The following is a 20,792-nucleotide window of genomic DNA, read 5'->3' on the forward strand; positions in this document are numbered from 1 at the left end:
TGGTAGTTCAGACAAAAAGCATGCAGCTTATATTCTTTATGAATTATGATACCTTTGTGATACCAGATGCAAGCAAAGGGTAAGTAAGGGTGTCATCTTTTTTAAGTATTTAGCTGAAATACCCTAAAGCTTGATTGAATCTTTTTTCTGCTACGTATGCCTCACTTCTCATTAAAATTAAGGAGGACCATTTTTCTGTGTCTAACTGTGACATTTTTAATGTGTCTTCATCAAGAACTGCATGAAATTCAAGACATTTAAAGGAGAAATATAGGTGGCAGCAAGCTAAACTAAGAATTTTTTTAATACATACTGTTTTAGATGCACACACACATGTAAGAAAAGGTCATAAATCTGCAGCCCTCTTGAGCAATAAGGGAGGGGAAAGAAAATCAATTCTAATCAGGAGACCAGTGCCAGACCTCATAATAACAACTTCTCCATACACCTGAGGCACTTAGTAACATTTCGTATAAATTTTAAGCAAAACCTTTTAGTCTGTAATAGAACAAGATGGAAGTAGTATAACTCTTTATAGTTTCGCTTGCCTTATTTAGTAGTTGTTGGTTTTGTTGTCTCTGCGACCGTTAAAATCCAGATTTAATAGAATAACTGTGCAGTTCATTGGCACAAGAGCTTATAAGGTTTGTTTGCAAATATGTTGCTGTTAAAAGATATGCTGTGTGAGCAGTCTTCCAGGACATCGCTTTGTGATTTATTTATTTATTGTTTTATTTTATTTTCTCAAGTGTAACTTTGTAAAATTAGGTCACTCCATTGTTCTTGTATTAACTTGCCTTGTATATTTGTAGTTTAAAATGCCCACAAATTTATGGAAAGAAAATTAATTCAGTTTCTGTGCAGCTCATGCAATCATTGTGGATACTTAGTGATTTGATTTGCTTGGCAGTTGTTTTTTCCTATGTCAAAAGTGGGCTGTGAGTTTTTCATTAAAAAAAAGGCGTCATCTTCTGTGTTGGAAAAATTTTATTTAATATGTCTCTAAACTGGTTACTGTGCAACCTGGAAATCTAGCAGTTCATAGATTCAATAAATGAACACACAAATCCTGTGAATATTAAGCATTTCAAAGATGGTGTTTTAGAATGTGTGGTAGATTTTAGAAACGTGAGGATATTCTTTCTAAATGCAACTATATGGATACGTTTAGGTGTACCTATGTATTTTAAATGGTTGATTAATCTTAAGCTTGTAAGGAGTTGAATTATAGTCAGACGAGCATTGCCATATCTTAATGTGTTTTCTGTCACAAACCTTTCCCCTTTCTCCTCCTTTTTCCTATATTCACATGTTCCTTTCTCTAAATTGGTGAAATCGTAGTTCCTAAAACTGTAAACAAATACAGTTTCCGTCTAAATATGATACTAGATTTTACTCTTCTTAGTTTCCGGTTAGTAAATTGCCCTTCCTTTCAATCACATTAGACAACATAAGCAATCAGGTTACAAACAAAGATATGTAATTTTTAAATTGTGGAGATTTGAGAACAAGATTTCATAGAATAGTTTGGGTTGGAAGGGACACATAAAGGTCATCTAGTCCAAGCCCCCTGCAATGAGCAAGGACATCTTCAACTAGATCAGGTTGCTCAGAGCCCTGTCCAGCCTGACCTTGAATGTTTCCAGGGATGGCACATCTGCCACCTCTCTGGGCAACCTGTTCCAGTGTTTCACAACCCGTGTCATAAAAAATTTGGTCCTTATATCTAGCCTAAATCTTCCCTCTTTTAATTTGAAATCATTACCCCTTGTCCTGTCGCAACAGGCCCCAGTAAAAAGTCTGTCCTCATCTTTCTTATAAAGCCCCCTTTAAGTAATCAAAGACCACAATAAGGTCTCCCCGGAGCCTTCCCTTCTCCAGGCTGAATAACCCCAACTCTTTCAGCCTGTTGTCAAAGAATAGTTGCTCCAGCCCTCTGATCATTTTTGTGGCCCTCTTCTGGACCTGCTCCAACAAGTCCACGTCTTTCCTCTGCCAAGTCCTTCAGAGCTGGATGCAGTACTCCAGGTGGGCTCTCACCAGAGCACAATAGAAGACAGAATCACCTCCCTCAACCTGCTGGCACTAATACAAGCAGCTCTACTAAAAAAGTAAAATTTCTGATGGTTGTCCTATCACATAGGAAGATTTGCTTTATTTAAGATGAAAGCTAATTACATCATGAAATGTTTACACCATGTTCTGAATGTAATCAAGGTCAATCAAGATTTCTGTGTCACAACAATTCTCAGATTTGCAGCGGAAGTAAGTTTTCCACATGCCTGTCTTCTGTGAGATTTGTTGTTCATATACTGTAAATGCAAACCTTGGTGCATTTGTGTTCTTTATGAAGTATTTGTTTCCATTTGCTAGCTCATAAAGAATAAGCTTCGTGAACTGCACTGCCACTTTCTCAATTTCTTATTTATTCATTTTTAACCACTACAGCAGTTAATTAAATTTGCCAAAAAATCATGTGTAGTTAAAAGCTGAGTTTGATTTCCTTTAAATGAATAGTAAATAATTACTGCTAAAGTAGGAAAGATCAGATATTGAGAAGCTGGATAATTGTGAAGCTGAGAAATGTGTTTTTCCTACAGTATTTTTCTTTTCATGTCCTCCTTTATAATTGCATTCCCATCTTCCTATTTATTTCTGTTTGCAGAGATTTACTGCTCATGTTTGGCAGTATGCCAGTACTGTGAACCATATTTTGCTTTGCTCTACCCACTCTGTATCCCTTAAGTCAACTTTCAGTGGCTGTGTGTCAGGTACTAGTAAATGTGAAGATTTAAAAAAATAATAATAATCATTGTAATTTGATCTAGAATTAATTCACTATAATATACAGGGCTAAAAATACAGTGATAGTCAAAAAATTCTTAATGCCATTGTGGTCTATGGAAAAGTAGGGATTCTCTGCTGGTAATGATAATAAAGAAATCTGTTGTAGGGAAAGATTAGAGTCATCATCACCACAACCCTCCTGGTGTCATATTCGGCAGTGATCAATTTTGGAAGGCGGTGAGTGCAGCAGTTAGGAATGTAGAAGAGACGGGAGGAAAATCAGAGGTGTTTGTGGCAAATCAGGAACATTGAAACATGAAGATCTGAGGAACCAGTAGCCAGGGTCAAGGGTAAAGAGATTGTATACGGCATGCTTTCTGACCTTATATTTAGAATCATAGAATTGTCTAGGTTGGAATGGACCTTGAAGATCACCAAGTCCAACCATCAACCTAACACTGCCAAAACCACCTCTAAACCATGTCCCTAAGCACCACGTCTACTGGTCTTTTAAATACCTCTGGGGATGGTGACTCCACCACTTCCCCAGGCAGCCTGTTCCAATGCTTGACAACTCTTTCTGTAAAGAAATTTTCCTAATATCCAATCTAAACCTCCCCTGGCGCAACTTGAGGCCGTTCCCTCATGTCCTATCAGCTGTTACTTGGGAGAAGAGACCGACCCCCACCCTCTCTACAACTTCCTTTCAGGAAACCTCCTTTTCCCCAGGCTAAACAACCCCAGTTCCCTCACACCTCATCAGATTTGTTCTCCAGACCCCTCACCAGCTTCGTTGCCCTTCTCTGGACATGCTCCAGCATCACTAAGTCTTTCTTGCAGTGAGGGGCCCAAAACTGATCACAGTACTCAAGATGGGGCCTCACCAGTGCTGAGTACAGGGAGACAATCACTTCCCTAATCCTGCTCACCACACTATTCCTGGTACAGGCCAGGATGCTGTTGGCCTTCTTGGCCACCTGGGCACACTGTTGGCTCATATTCAGCCAGCTGTCAACCAACACCCTGAGGTCCTTCTCTGCGGGGCAGGTTTCCAGACATTCTTCCCCAAACCTGTAACGCTATGTGGGGTTGTTATGACCTAAGTGCAGGACTCGGCACTTGGCCTTGTTGAACTTCCAGATCTCTCTGTATTTAACCTCATAACAGCTTGGTTGAAGGTCCGTTATTCCAGTATACCACAGGGTTACCCTGTCTCTCCTCCTTAACTGTAATAAGAGAGCTGTACTTCTTGTGATACTTGAGCTTTAGCCCAAAGCAATGTTTCTGAACAGGAAGACAACTATCCCCATTGGGCTAAATTGGCATGAACTCTGGTGGTTTGGGTTTCCTTTTTAAGTGGTTTGGTTTCTTTTTGCCTTCCTGGGTGCTTTTAGAAGACACACTAGAAGCAATTTGAGTTTCAGAGTTTAGTGTTTGGAAGGAAAGTGTGTTAGTTTTTCTTAACTTTGAGTCAACACTCAGTTTAGTTGAAGCATGATAAAGCTAGCGCCCAAAAATAAGGGAGACTTGCTTACAGACCTTGTACACAGTGGAAGACCAGAGGACCTGAGGTTTTTCAGACTGAGATCCCAGCCTCCTACACATGGGGAAGATAAAAATGAGGGGTAGATGAACAGTTTGATTCCCTAGTATGAATTAATTAATCCACACCATGCTGAGATGATGCAATGGGTGGTGGTGGGGAAGATTATCCCTTCCTTTACATTAAGTATAGTTTGTGGCCTGCTGCCTTGAGCCTGTCCTAGCTGCTTGCATATTCTCAAAGAGTTGCTTTTAAGGAAAAGCAATATGTGGGTTTTCAGGTTCAGTGGTTATCAGTTTCATACTGGTTATCAGTAAATTTGGATCTCTGTTAAAGTGAAGTTATTTTTTTATAAAAGTATTCTTTTAAACACTTAAGTGTATTCTTTGGAAAGTAAGAATAGAAGTAAAATCTAGTTACAGAAAATCATGACATACTGGTATTGATAAAAAGTCTGACGTTAATAGAAATAGTTCCGTTCATCTGACTCATAACAATATTAAATGGGGTTTTTCCTGTAATTTTTTTAATACAGTGCTTCTTGTACTGTAATTAGAAGTTAATTTAATTTTTATGGTTGTCCATTGTAGGTACAGAGATCCAGAAATAAGCAGTTACGCGAGCTGTTTCCGGATGGATTTAGTATTCATCATGCAGGAATGCTGCGGCAAGACAGAAGTTTGGTTGAAAACTTGTTTTCTAACGGACATATCAAAGTCCTAGTTTGTACAGCTACACTCGCCTGGGGTGTCAATCTTCCTGCTCATGCTGTTGTTATTAAGGTAAGAGCTTCCATTAGTCTGCACATGGGTATCTGTCTTAAAAGAAACCTGTAAAGAAGCATAGATAGCAAGATCTTTATTGTGGGTTTTGGGCCTGGAGGGGAAATGGCTGATTGACTTGAAATGTTATTTATATCTCATTAAACTGATTCTCTCCAGTGGGAGTCTAGTTTGTATAGTAAAGATTTAAATATATCAAAGATTATGAAAGGATTAGTTAAAGTACACTTCTGAAATCATGCTATATTTGCCTAATTTCAGTATTCAGCTCATCAGGATTATATTCATGTGTATTTATGTTAATTTTTGTTAACTTTTCCTCAACCAGGGAACACAAATATATGCTGCAAAAAGAGGCTCCTTTGTTGACCTTGGAATTTTAGATGTCATGCAGATATTTGGTCGAGCTGGACGGCCTCAATTTGACAAATTCGGAGAAGGCATCATTATTACAACTCATGATAAACTCAGTCATTACCTGACTCTTCTTACTCAGCAGAATCCAATTGAAAGCCAGTTTCTTGAAAGCCTTGCAGACAACCTAAATGCAGAGGTAACTTTTGAATCATTTAGAGAAACTAGCAACCTTTAAGGGGTTAATATTATTTGAAACAAAAATGCAATATTGTCATGCTTAAAATATCTGAAGTGGAAATTTTATTTATTACGGGTAGTCTGTAGGTGTGTATGTTTAAGAGGATTGAACTGTTACACATGTGAAAAGATTGGGGGCCTTTTACAAAAGGTAGTAGATATTAGAAGTAGCATGGAGGGTCACAATATCATTAAGATAAAACTGTAGAAACACGTAGCATTTGCCTTTTAATCAGAAGCACTTCAGAATTTAGTAAGCATTCTGCATAACTGCAAATAAAAATCCACAAAAAAAATTAAAGTATGTCTGTATATAAACAAACGGTCTTCACATGATGGACTGCAGTATAGGAAGAATATTGTACTTGGCTTGAACTCTTCTCTTTGCTCTGTTTTACAGTGGTAATCAGAACTGGTTTATTATAAATAGTAAGTTCCCAGTTTGCTTCAGTTTAAATCTTAAAATGCTTTTTTTCAATGCTGTGGTTGTATTGAGAATACTGACCTCTGTCATATTGAAATATAATGATTCAAAAGCTGTCTATTGTAATAACCAATCAAAAATATGTGTGTACACAAACAGGCACTTTCCAAAAGGAGCTCTCAGAAATTTAAACGTGCTTAAACAAAAAGAGAATACTGTTTTCCAAAGGCACCATACATTTTTTCAGCAAAAGTAAAGGAGTTCAGCTAAACTGAAATGTCCAGTAACATCTTAAAGCTGATTATCCCTTTCAAAGATGTGACATTTATTTGATCTATTGGGAACATTTTTGGTTCTTTAAGGTGCTTCTTCTGTTTTATCTATATAGTTCTTACATATATCTGTTTATTTTTACCTATTCATCACTTTAAAGTCTTTGCATTATTCAATCATAAATAATAATTTTAAAAGGAAATTCTGGAAAGGAGCAGAAATTGATATGGTGACTTTTTAAAATGTAAAGGTTCTTTACAAATGAACAAGTTTGATTATTCATGATTTTGGGGGTTGTTTTTTTTTTTCTTTTAAGGGGTCTCATAAATTATTTCTTCATTCCTGTTAATGGGAAAAATTTCTGCCCAAGTACAGTCACACATAAGAAGCAGAATAAGGTTTAACTGTATTCCAAGTATTTCCACACACAAATGTGAGGGAATGAAAATATTGACACCTGTCTGCGATCACAGCTACTCCTCTTTACCTCAAGGCTCTGGAGTTGTCTGAGTACAAGGAAGGAGAGAGAAATTGAATTCCCCCAGAACATGAGACACAAATGTGACGAAAAGGAGACATTTGCAATTTTCCCATCACTTTTTCTACCACAAATGAGAGAGGGAAAATAAACAGAAAGCGTGCTAGCAATGGGCAGGTGTAGAGTTCTTAAGCACTTCCTTTTGGCAACATTTTTATATTCCTGGAGATAGACACCTGTGGATGTTCTTGAAGTGGAACTGGATGGATATTCAGTGCTTTAAAATTGGATAGTAGCAACTTACACGTTAGCAGTAGTAATTTAAATCCTGAAGTTGGTTTCGAAGGCCACGATTATGATTATGATTCTATGATTACGTGTAGTTACTGTTCAGTACCCCAAGAAGTTAAGAGAGATCTGGTCTTGGCATACTGTGTACTTTTCACTATGAAAGAATCCAGCCAGATTTCATAGAAAAGCTTTGTTCTTTTTCTTGAGGGTACATGAAGTAGACAAGGAAAAAAGAGTTGGATATTCTGTCCTTCACAGCAAAGGATTTACTTTTCTACTTTTTTTATTTTAATATTAGAAATTTAGTCCTCCCATCTCACAGGAGGCCTTCAGGTCAGTGAAGAATTACAAAGACAATAGAATAATAAGCACCTGTTGTGAACTGGGTCAGAGAAGATCTCTATGTTTTGACGTACTGTGAAAAACAAATGGCGTGGCTATATGCTACTGTTTTTTCAGGCTTGGTCTGTATTGCTCCAGATTATCTAGCAGTGGATGTGGATGTGGATGGTGTGCCCAACCTGAATTATGCCATGAATCTCAAGTATTCCTTCCACAGAGCTCCAGCAGAAAAGTTAGCTTTTGTAGGGAAAATGCTTTACTGACATCCTAAAAAGTCTTGTTGGTTAGCTTCGCAAAAGAAAGTTTCAAAGGAGGCACAACAGCTCTCTATAACTAGCTGGAATTAGAAGTGAATAAGAGAAAGGAAAAAAAAGATAATTTGGGCCAATACCGGTACAAGAATCACCCTGCTCATAAGTCAGCTTGCCTGAAATATAAGATCTGGAACAGTCTGTCTTTTAGCAGTAGTGCAGATAAAAGAAGTGTAATTTTTTGCTATGGTGAACATTTTGTAGTAGGTGATGGTATTTGTATGGAAGATGTGATTGCATACGAGGAAAAGATTTGACTTGATGAACTAGGAGTTCCAGTCCTATTTCTTTCTTCTCAGCTGAGAATGCTTAGTTAAGAAGTATGAGATGTAAGCTATTAATATTCAATGTCTAATATTCTGCAGAGAGAGAGAGAGATTTTAATGGGTGGCATGTTATTCCTCTGATCTGAGCTGTAGTTCCAAAATACACAAATTTTCCAGCAAGGCCAGAAAGCAGAGGTGATTGTTATACGCAAACTTAAAGCAAAGGGTTTGGGGTGGGTTTTTTTGTTGGTTTGTGTTTTTTTGAGGGGACAAGTGAATTTACATTCATTGAACTTTTTATGTGGAGGAAAGAAAATTTAAAAAATCCAAAAGTAATTCTATTTTCAGTATCAAAGAAAATACTTATTTGGTTATAGTTACGCTTTAGGATTCTTCTCCTCTTCCTCCTTTTCCACTGTACAGATTTAAGTCCTAGGTGGTTATCTCACAGGAAGTATTTAGAATGCCTTAAGAAAATATTTATAATGTAGCAAATGCCTGCTCGTATAGAATCATAGAATCATTTAGGTTGGAAAAGATCTTGCGGATCATCGAGTCCAACTGTTAACCCAGCACTGCCAAAACCACCACTAAACCGTGTCCCTCAGCACCACATCCAGATGTCTTTTAAATACCTCCAGGGATGGTGACTCCACCACTTCCCCGGGCAGCCTGTTCCAATGCTTGACAACCCTTTCTGTAAAGAAGTTTTTCCTAATATCCAATCTAAACCTCCCCTGGAGCAACTTGAGGCCGTTCCCTCATGTCCTATCAGCTGTTACTTGGGAGAAGAAACCGACCCCCCGCTCTCTTCAACCTCCCTTCTGGTAGTTGTAGAGAGCGATAAGGTCTCCCCTCAGCCTCCTTTTCTCCAGGATAACCAATCCCAGTTCCCTCAGCTGCTCCTCATTAAGACTTGTGCTCTAGACCCTATATTTATGTATGTGTCCTGGTTTGAGGTAAAACAGAACCAATTTTGTTCAGTAACTTCGCTTCTTAGCTTACTGGACTAGATAGTAAATTAAAGTGCCAAACTGCTGCTACTATTGACTTCAGTGCAGTTAGCACCAAAAAATAGTTGAAAGTGGAACAGATCTGGTTGATTGTTAGAATACAAAACATTTTTAATTTCTCCCAGGCTTGTGGTTGTAACAGCAGTTTTTAAAGGTAGTAGTATTTTCTTTTAATCTGTAGTAAGTGCTCTACTAGCTTAGAAGTTGTTAAAAAAAAGTCACTGAAGAGTTGGAAAGGTAAATACCATTCTCTAACACCAGCTGAGTATGTCCAAATGGATACTTCATGAAGAGGGGAAAAAAGGTATCAAAAAGCAAGACATTCAAGGGAGAAAGGGCTCTGTGAGCTTAGAATAGTAATGTCTACAGTAGTTATGAAACACTAAAAATTTTCCAAAAGAAAAACAATGAGTTGCAGCAATTTTTGATAACACTGACAACAATAAAAGCCATCTCTACTCAGGAAGCTTTAGGTACATTTTTACCTAAAAAGAGAAAGATTTGTTTGTCCAGGGAAGTATGTATTTCTGCTAAGTAGTTTCTTTTCAAATGTGTACACGTTACTGAAATTCTTTCTGGAAGTAGAGGAAAACTCAATAGAAATTTAGTGACTTTTAACAGTAATTGAGTTTCCAAGTAGTTCTCTGAAAAATATTGCTAGTAAACACTGCAAAAATAATTTGGTTACATTGGAGGTGTAAAATTAAGAAGGTAATCCTTCTGCCTTGTTAAAAAAATAGAACGAAAGGAAAAAAAAATAATGGAATAGAGCAATAATTCTGTTTCATAGGAGGTAGTCATCTAAACTTATCCAATCAAAGATACATAGGAAGTATGTGACATACAGTATAATAAAAACTACTTCTAAGCGTAGCACTTCTACCAAAGGGTTTGGGGAAAAGTGCAGAAAATTGGCAAATTAGTTTCAGCAGAACTATTTATTTTCAGATTTTATCTAACGGTAGTGTTATCTGGAAGGACCAGTGTACTTACAGCTTTAAATTCCTGTAGATTCTGTGGCTGCAATACAGTTACAGCAGCTGTAAATGCAGTCAGAATTTTGTTAATCACTGTGATAAATGGTTGTTAGTAAAAATAGCAATGGAAAATGCTGAAAAGTAGTAGAGGAATAAGGGCATGAAACCACCGTTTTTTTGTCATCTGATATGTGTGATGTTACTTATCTATCTGTCATGACATACAGGAAGAATTAGCACCTGCCGGATTACAGGAAATCAATACTATGAGAAGTTACGAGGAGCTATTCTGTTAGAGTTTTTTGAAAAGTAACTTCATAATTTCTTCATAATTGAGTCTAAACTTCTATATATGCTGATTTGATCTAAGTTAGTAGAATCCTCTGAGAAGGATACAAGTGTTTTAGAAATTGTTATGTTTATCTGGAGATGACCATTCCATAAGCTGCAGCATTCTGAAGAAAATAAATAAATTTTAATGTACATGCCATCGTATTGATCGGTAGATGGTCTTAGGAAGCACGTGCAGTTTTGGTCATCTTTTATAGACACTGTCCTTTTGGCAGTAACAATAGCACTAGATGGAGACAAAATATATGTTTATTGACTGATTTGTTACAGAAATCTAGAGAGTATGCTGGTGATCACTGGCACCTTTGCCATAACAGAGGCTGTTGTAAGCACAAGGAAATCTGCCCTGATATATAATAAAATGACATATTCTAGGAGAATAGTCTGCTTTTATTACAAGTCATTCAGGAAATCCAAAAGATTATGCTGTAATTGTAAAGAGAAACCAATTAAAGGCCAGAGGCACTGCTGAATTGTTTGAATTCTTAATTTAGTATAGACAGATCAGTAGCTGAAAGAAGAACTAGTAAAATGAAGGCAGCAGTTCAAAATATGGGAAGACTCCATGTTTGCGCAGGAATATGAAGTTGCTTTTATATAGAACAGATCTCTTGGCAGAAATAGATAGGTGGTAAGACTGAGGCAATGATTCAAATATTTGGGGTAATACCATATGTAACCCTAGCCACACAATCACTAAGTGGAATCTAGAGCCTTGAATTTTATACCTAGGCTTATGTGGTGCAGGAAACAAAATTTGGGTAACAATGCAAAAAAAAAATCAGCGTATTTTTAATTCCCATTTCAAAATTAATTTTCTAGAAACAGAAAATTTTCAGAGGATAGGCTCCTATGAAAACTTCTTTACGGTGAGGGTGACAGAGCACTGGCACAGGCTGCCCAGGGAGGTTGTGGAGTCCCCTTCTCTGGAGGTTTTCAAGACCCGCCTGGATGCAGTGCTGAGTAATGTGCTCTGGGCAATCCTGCTTTAGCAGGGGAGTTGGACTAGATGATCTCTAGAGGTCCCTTCCAACTCTGAAAACTCTGTGATTCCATGATTCCATGAAAGGAACATGTTAGTTTACCTGCACACTTCAGGTGAGAACAAAGACAAATGGGGATAGAGTTTTATGAAGTAATGAGTGATGTAGGAAAAAAAATGCGTCTTTCCTGGGACAGGAACCAGGAAATATTCGCTGAGATGAATCTGTGGCAGGTTCAGAAAACACAAAAGGATGCCAGCAGGGTGGTTAGACTATGGAACTCCTTGCTGCAGGGAGTTGTATCTAAAAGGTAGACTAGTTCAAAAACTGTACAAAAATTGAATAAAAATGCATCAGAAGATATCAAATGCAAAGGCAGTACCTTTAACTAAAGACCTTGACATGCAATAGTTTAAGAATTGGGGAGAAATTTATGTGGTGCTTGCTTCTCATTGACACCTTCTGCCCTTCAGCATTTGCCATTATCTAATCGGAGAGACAAAATGCTGGCCTTGATGTCCCGGTGCATTTGCTCTTAGGAAAGCTACAGAGTGGGAAAAGCTGAAATACACCTAACTTCATTGAGTTGACACCAAAATTTAAGACTTTGAACATGTATTTCACCACCTCAATCCACTGAGAATTCTCTCCTGCAGATTTGTTTTGAGTTTTGGGTTGGTTTGGGTTTGGGTTGTGGGTTTTTTTCCTTCTAAAAATGAGCAGAGGATGATCAACATAGGCATGGAGATGCCCTTTTCCTTTTCTGCTGAAGTTGCGCCAGTGGGCATAATGAAATTTAAAAAGGAATAAACTAAACAGCTGGTTAGGGTGCTTAGTCGAGAGGAGTCCTGGGTCAGTTGACCAGCTGGCAAACAGAAAATACCTACGGCTGTATTTTCTGGAAATACAGGAAGAAAGATAAGATGTGGGGGATGTGGTTTAATTAGACCATAAACTTTAACTTATCTGGGAACTATCATCAATAGCTCATACAATGCAGGTCGCCATTCTTTCCCTAATTGTTTCCACCTGATAGCGCCCTCCCTGACATCCACAGCTGGACCCCAGCTTGTTGCTGGGACAACTCCTTTCCCCAGAGAGCTTAGCAACTGAGAGGATTTGCAGTGCCGGACAGTAGGTATACCTTCTCCAGGGGGTGTGCCTTTCCTCGCATTTACTTATGATTTTCTCGTGAAACCAGGAACATAAAAACATAAAACGTGGTAACTTGTCTAGTTTGGACAAACCTTTTCATCTTTTTTTTTTTTTTTCCTTGAAAGAGTGGGCAACTGTTGTGGTTCTCAGAAGAGACGCAGAATTCCTTGAAAGCCCTTCCGAGAAAATCACTCGGGACCTGGGTGACGGAACAGCTAATCTGGGTAGGGGGCAGAGCGTAGGCTGGGGGGAACTGAAGTTTTCTCCCTGGGTGTTCAGGGCCCTGGGACCTGACCTGGCCTGCATGAGACTGGCGACCTCATCTGTTCTTCCCTCACCTTCTTCTGCCGTGCGCAGATGGTAGAGAAGTTATTGGAGTTAACAGATAACGCCAACTCTGATGTAGTTCAGTTGTACTTATAAATAATCCTTTGGTCATGTGTGGCTGGAGGAGATTTTGTCCCACTTGGGAAAATTCTGGAAGCATTCAGAAATTATTTCAAAAGCCGTACAGGAATAAGACCATAATCACTTCAGATGCTGAAATGGTAATTCAAAATACACCGGTTTCCAAAGCAAACAGAAAATTGCATATTAGGTTGTTAGAAAGATTCCTTGCTCTCTTACCTTAAAAACAAATATTTGATTCAATGCAGAAACTTTTCGTCCATGTTATCTGACTCCATTATACAAATATAATAACAAACATTCTTGTGTAAAAAAGCACAGTATCTTAAATACTATATAATACATACGGTATATATTATCAGTAATATTTTTATTCCCTTTTCTAATCTGTATAGAAATATCAGAGAGAAAAACTTATATTTTCAAAAGGGACCCCCAAAAAGCCATGCTACCTATATCTGTTTACACTTTTTTTAAAATCAGAAACACCTCCTCTGAAATACTGTTCAACTTGATAAAGTCTGTGAGATACCATTTGTAAAAAAAATTATTTAATGAAAATGCAGACTACTAAGCACATCACCTGGTGATGGTGATGTCAGCCATTGAACAATTAGTTGAAAATTTGTGATGCTGATGATTTTTTTCATTTAAAATGACACAGTGAGTTGTATCAATATAGTACTCAAGTTTTCATTTTGTGAGTGCAACACAATTATTTGTGTTTCAACAGTTCAAGAAAAAAAGTGGTTTGTGACAACTGGTGCAAACAGGCAAAACATTGTCAACATAGTAAATATTTCTACTCATTGATTATTCCATCTGTAACTAAATACCTAATATGTGGTTGAGGAAATGCTGGAAAATTTAGAGCTTTTTTCTTTTTCTTTTATTTCAATAAGGTATCACCTTGTCTATTTATTGATTTTATGAATAGTACATAACCTAGGTCTTAACAGACGTCCTCTCCTAACTTTGTAAATAATTTTTTTTCATAATTACTCTTAAGTGTTTGTGTTAATAAGATAACTTCCGTCATTCATACTGTTTTAACAAAGGTATATATTTTCAAACAATCCATAAGAACTTTACTTGAACACTAGATGGCAGCAAATATTTAGAAGTTTCAGGGTTTTTTCTTTGTCTCTGCATATTATTCAGTGATTTTTCATTAAAGTTGGGGGAGGAAGGAAAGCACAGTAATAGATTTCAGTACAGTATCTGACACCCAACTGTATTGCATAATCACGTTTTTCCCTTAAGTTGTACTTTTAACTTATGAAAATAATTAATTTGTGAGTAATACAATCATATATTTGAACAAATGAGACAAAAAAAGTGGGGATGTTTTTGTTTCTTCTAATTGTCAGACCTCCCTGTCCTGAGTAATGAGGATTTTATGTTTTCATGATTGTGAAAGTAGTTGTTTGGGGGAAAATGTTACTATTGGACTATGTTGTTATGCTATTTCAAGTCGTGTACTGAAAGATGTGTGAATTGTGGAAAGAAATCAAATGCTGAAATCAACCTGGGTAACAAATTGAGTAATAATAACCTGTGGGCTGTATTAGATGTTTTCCCTGTAGCAGTCTATGAAGAACTGAATGTTTTTGTAGCTATATACTTTGAAAAATAACACAGTGGGGCTTCCCCCGACGTCCTTATGCTCTTGAAGAACAAAATAACACTTTAAAAATGTGTGAGACAAAGGCTGGGGTTACTCCATGCTACTGGTCATTGATATCAACAAGGTTTTGCTGGATTTAAGTTATTTTAACTCAGGGCGGATTTCACTTACATTATTATTTTTTACTATATATTATGTTATTTCAAAAAGAATATCTGTATTATTATTAAGGTCTAGACACTTAGATCTGAACATGCCTGTGAAATCATTTACAGTTACAGGGGGGGTTTATTTTTTGCCAAGTCATGTGGAATGGTTATATGAAATCCAAACACCAATAAAATAAAAATAACTTAAAAAATGTAGTAATGGATCACGAAAATTCACTAAGAAGGACTTTTGCTTATTTTAAACAACCAGCAACAACCAAAAAATATTTGTTCATGGGACATGCAGGAACTATTCAATTTCCCTGGTAAAATCAGGTTAACTGGAATAAGCAGTCAAATGCTTCACATTATTGTAACCAATACAAAATAGAGCTGAAGATGCCAAGTAAAAATGTGTCTGGTAAATAATTTGGTGATAAAACTATTGAATTGGTGAAAAAAGTCAAAAAAGTCATGTAGCAAAAAAACTTTTGGTATACCTTATTTCATCTTGAAAAATAAATAAATATATGTGTATATATGTACGTATTACCTGTTCAATTTTGTTATGTTTTGATATAACAAAAATTTAGCAGGTACCAGTATGTTTGACTTGCCAGATACAAAAGGAGAACACTGTAAAAACTGTGTATAAACATATTGCCAAATATGAGGGCATGCTGAAGAAAGTCCTGAAGGTTGTCGGTATCGGGTAGTTTAGGACTTGAACCAGAAATCGCTTTTACATTGGCATGAAAAACTAATCTTTTAAATGTAGATTAAATAAGAGTGCCTTTTAAAAAAATAAATTACCCTGAGCATATTCGCTAAAGAATTATGTTGGTTTGTTTGTCTTTTTTTATAACAACCTTGCTCAATATAATCTTTTAATTGTAAAAATCGTAAGTGGTGTAGGAAAGATCATGTGGGTCACTGTATCTGTAATATCATGTCACAGAACATACCGTGTTATTAGATGTTCATAAGATGAAGATGTATAAATGGTTCAAGTTATTGTCCTATGATTATATTAAAATAATTTAAGTTGGAAACATACTGACACTTTTCTTTCTGTTGCTAATGATCCGAATTCTGTATGTTTTCAGTCAAATACTTATGTTCAGCTGTAACATATACATTTAATTTTGTCTCTTTTCCTACTTCCAGATTGCTCTTGGAACAGTAACTAATGTGGAAGAAGCAGTAAAGTGGATAAGTTACACTTATCTTTATGTACGGATGAGAGCAAATCCATTAGTTTATGGCATCAGTCACAAAGCTTATCAGGTATAAAATGCATTTTAAAAAAATCTGTAACCTGTTCTGGGTCTCTAATCCTTCCCTGATGTGAGGATAAATATTTGCTATTTCTACTTACCTGACATCAGCAATTCTTTTAAAGTGCTTAGAAAAAGGAAGATATTTTCTCTAGCAGAGTATTTTTAACACTAAATTAAAAGCCCCCTTCTGCTCACATAAAAATACATTTTAACTGGCCAAGTTCTGCTCCAAAGGACAACATTCATTCTTCTCAGACAGTTACTGTAACTTAGTCTATTGTCAGTGTTTCAGTATAGTAGGATAGATATAAATGATAAAATAAAGCATTCTTGAGTTGCTCGCTTTCCCCCTCACCCTGGCAGCTTTTGGTGTAGAATGTTTCATCCCATGACATCTTATAAATTATAAAATGACATTTTTAATCGTTTTTTTTTTCTTTCTTGTGATTTAGTATTTCTAAGACTTTTTTTATGCTTCATTTATTTTGAAATTTTTTTGGATTATTTAGAATGTTCCATACGGTGATATAAATCAGAGCACAGTTATGTAAGGGTTTTTTTTCAAGTTTAATTCATTATCTGTAAATTTTAGGAAGTTGCATAGTTTGCACATTGTCTAAATATTATTCCTTTTTTCTGTGCAGCTGTTGATAAGCTATATTAACATAGTTTGGACACATGTAATGAGCCTAATGCAGGTGAAACTCACAAGTGTATGGTAACTGGAGTTTATTTCGCCTCTTGAATCTGTTTTGTGACTTCATAATTTGTTGTGATATTTGTGAGCAACAGTTGTGTCAGTCATCGTAACATGTAGAGATATATGTCAGGAGATATTTTTTTGATAGCTTTTGTGTCTGATAGCGGAAGCTGCGGTGGAAGCAGGTAGGCTATTGTTTAAGCAAGCTTCTGCAGACACCTTTAGACCTCTGGTCTTCTCAAGTCTGTTTTCTATAAATAGCCTTACAGTATATTACCATATGTTAATATAACACTATATAACACAAATCACAAAGTAAATGAACAGCAAAAATTGCTTTGCTAGTAAGAAGAATGTTGTTGTCCTATTGCTATAAATTCCTTTTTGGTTTTTTTGGTCAGGTATTTTCAACTGGTGTTATTAACAAATTTTAGATAAAAAGAAATGCAACGGTGCTGGTAGTAACTGGTGAAAAAAAGTAATAAAACACGAACAAATATTTTTTATAAATTTAAAAAATCCTGAACAAGAGTTACGCTCCCTCCCCTTGCTTTTGTGTTTTTATTCAGCTGCTGAGAAAGAGGAGATTGCCAGCACTTGTCTTTTCCTGCCACTAACCTCCTTTCTACCCCGTCTGATTTGATGTGCTAATAATAGACATTCCTATTTTTGTGTTAAAGCAGTAACAAATTCTATCAATTTGAAGTGTTATCCATTCATGTACGAGCAAAACCAATGCCAATCCCCTTATTTTCTAGATAAACCAGTTTTAAACTTCAAAGCTAATGTGTTATAGACAGTATACGTGTGGTATAGTGCCAGATGCGGGCATAACCACAGATTTACTCACTTAGGCCATTCCATTCCTTCTGCTCTGGTTGTAGGTATCCAATTTTTGTAATTGGTATCTTATTGCTTCTTAGTAATGTTGCAGCGTGCCAACTTCTGTCTTTGTTTTGGCTGACAGCCAATGTTACCCATTCAGAATCCATATATCTGCATAACCATCCTGGGTCACACTCCTCCCAGCTGTTCGGTGGGGCGGAGGAGATGCGAACCAGTTCTCCTTTCCCTTTCCACAGGCGCTCGCCACATCCAGTAATTACTGTAGGGCACAAAAGGTCCAGACTGTCCGCACAAAAGGGGTGTGTTGTACTGCACTGGGAGGCCAGGGCAAGCATGTACCTGCCATGCATCGACATATTCTGCACCCCATGTGTTGCCTTCGGGCTGTTTGTGTTCCCCACTTAGCCCGTTTCTGGGCTATGCCCAGGAGTAGGCTACTCCAGGCCCACTGCTTTGATTTGTGACTTTTCAAGTTGTTTGCCAGTTGTCGTCTTTTACTGAGTTGGGAAAATGGCCAAAATTTATGATGAGCCGCAAGAAGAAACAAAGTGTGGAAGGGAAAACTGGAGCATATGTGAGTGTCATATTAGTGAAGCCTGTGATATGAATTACAGGCATTTTCTCATCCTTTTACAGTTCCAAAAGTGGCTGGGTTTTTTTAAGGTAACCCCTTTGTTTTCTCCTCTTTTTGGTTCCACTATTTGGTGTTCCCACAGTTAAGCAAAGCCTTTTATCCCCGTAAGCCGTATGTTTATGTTTAGAACATCTGTAAAAGTTAGAGACTGTCCTCAACACTCCTCTCTGTTAGCTGGAGAAAACAATGTGAATAATAATGTACTTTATCGTGCATTCTTAACTTTCCATATGCATACTCCGGACCTGCTCGGTTTCATGCTGTGGACATGCCAAGACTCATTTTTAAGAGCATGGCTTAAAGCTGTTCTAGGCTGGATCTTTTACTCTGTGGGATTTCTTATTATGCATGTTCAATGAGAAGGGTGCTAACCATGGATTCTCTAGACTGGAATATTGTTTCACAGCCTTTTCAAGTCGGTGACCTTCCTTTAAAGTTAAAACCTTTGTATTTGTAAAAAAATGTTAGTCTGCTGTTACAACTTTAGCTTTTTTATATGTAAGGCAAAAGATTGGCAGGTAATTTGGGCTGCCAAAGGAGTAAGGAAGCGTTTTGATATTTTTTTTTTTTATTTCCCCCCCTTTTAGTTTTAAGAAATGTTAAACATCTGGCATCCTGAATGCTTTTGTTCTTTTTTGACCACCTCTGCTCTGAAATCCGACCTCAATGCTTTACTTACTATTGAAAAAAGCACTCTAGACCTTTGTCATCTTAGCTTTTGACTTGAAACTAAGGCAAGCCATAGCTAAGGAAAAATAGCTTCGGAGTAACTGGCAAAGACAGGGAATATTAGGAACTAGTCTTGCAGCCGCTTTGTGGCGGTGACTGTGTTCGGCTGCAGCTTCAGTGAACACGAGAGGAAGCACTTCGGCACAAAGATGAAGCTGAATCCTGGCCCAGGGAAAACCCAGGCAAGCCAAGGCGTAGCAATTCTTGAAGCCCATTCCTTTTTGCAGTCTTGGTCAAACATCCCTGGTGCAGATTTACCAGGAGGGCTGGTATGACTTGGTCTGTAGGAAATCTGAACTATACAAGCCCCGAAATGAGAACGCTGCCTATGGACTAGAACAGAGTTTCAGTCTTTGCAAATTTGGTGACTAATCGTTGCTTGTGTAATTAGAGTCATATCTCAGGTCCACATACACCGGGGAGTTAACATGACTATGGATCCCTTTTCACCCGTCCCTCTCAGTCTGAGTATCCCAGGTGCCTGATGTGGAACGCACGGTTATACGGCAGTCCCACTGAGATGGGAGTTTTGCCCAACCTTGTATGTACTAATGACATAATGTACGTTGATGCTTGGACAGAAAGTCCAAGTTCCTGAACTTTGGTATGAATAGAACTGGTGTTGGGCACAGCAAGCTCCGTGCGTGCTTTTAACATGCATGTTTATACGGGACGTCTATAGAGTTACTCGATAATTAGAATATCCCTGCTGACATACCCAAAGCTTTTGGGGACATCCGAGTTTTTTTGCTAGTAAACATTTCAGCCATCCAATTTGAAGATTATTCTATTTGGGATGCAGTTAAAGCCGTCCTCATGTCAGATACCAAGACAAAGTATATTTTGAGCCATTTTCATAAATAAGTTGGAGATACCATAAGATGGCATGTTTTTATCAAGTGCTACAGTAATGATAATTTCATGAAGAATGTTATCATTAAAGTTTCTTTCAAAAACTTCATTGTAAATTTATTTCTTAATCATCATACTGTTTCGTAAGTAATATTAGTCTACATTATGTTGATAGTCTCAAAGCATTGTAAAAGAAATATTACTCTGATTATTTTATCCCGTACGGGCAGTTTTTGGTCGATAATGTCAATGTAACTTATTAGTGAGATCTCAGGAAAAACTTGACTTAATAACTGTACCTTCATTTTATTTGATTTCTGGCTTTGTAGGACTGGGTTATCTCAATAAAATTATTTATTTAACACCCTTTTTTTCTTTTATTCAAATAAATGTGTGGTTTTTGTGTCTAGATGGATCCAGGTCTAGAAAAGCACAGAGAACAATTGGTAATTGAAGTCGGCAGAAAACTGGACAAAGCCCGCATGATTCGCTTTGAAGAACGAACTGGCTTTTTTTCTTCAACAGATTTAGGCAGAACTGCCAGCCACTACTATATTAAATACAATACTATAGAGGTAAAATATGAGGTTCTATTTCTGGGGGTTTTTCCTTCTTTTTGAACCTATACCTAAAATAGTTGTAAGATATTACAGAATATGTAGCTGATTTGCCCAACGTATTTTCAAATCATATTTACTGAAATGGGGAGAGAGGGAATAGAGAGGAAAAAGAAAGAAACTAAGTATAAAGCAATACTGAAAAATTAGACTTGGTGTGAAGTGAGATTTGAAATTTCTATAGTCTCTGCCTTCTTTTAGGTGGATTATAAGAAATGTTTTGATACCAACGTGATATCAACAGTGTGCACAACGTTGGTACATGATAGCACATTCTAGTATAGAGTCTGGTAACAGAAAAGTTTTTCTGCGTGAAAATCTTATCAAGTTACCAACCTTAAACAACTTTTGGCACCGTAATCAGATTCTGTTGTAAATGT

The 20,792-nt window shown here is 37.1% G+C and overlaps 1 protein-coding gene across 1 annotated transcript in view; it reads left to right on the forward strand.

The window, feature by feature from the left end:
• ASCC3 (activating signal cointegrator 1 complex subunit 3) overlaps positions 1-20,792 on the forward strand; it is a 290,851-nt gene that overhangs the window by 178,860 nt on the left and 91,199 nt on the right. The window contains exons 15-18 of the mRNA XM_082481072.1: positions 4,921-5,112; positions 5,441-5,665; positions 15,922-16,041; positions 20,206-20,370. Coding sequence (XP_082337198.1) covers positions 4,921-5,112; positions 5,441-5,665; positions 15,922-16,041; positions 20,206-20,370 — 702 coding nt within the window. The remainder of the gene's footprint in view (positions 1-4,920; positions 5,113-5,440; positions 5,666-15,921; positions 16,042-20,205; positions 20,371-20,792) is intronic.

This window comes from Vanellus vanellus (assembly GCF_965231255.1).
Source record: "Vanellus vanellus genome assembly, chromosome: 3".
In the NCBI taxonomy this organism is placed as follows: domain Eukaryota; kingdom Metazoa; phylum Chordata; class Aves; order Charadriiformes; family Charadriidae; genus Vanellus; species Vanellus vanellus.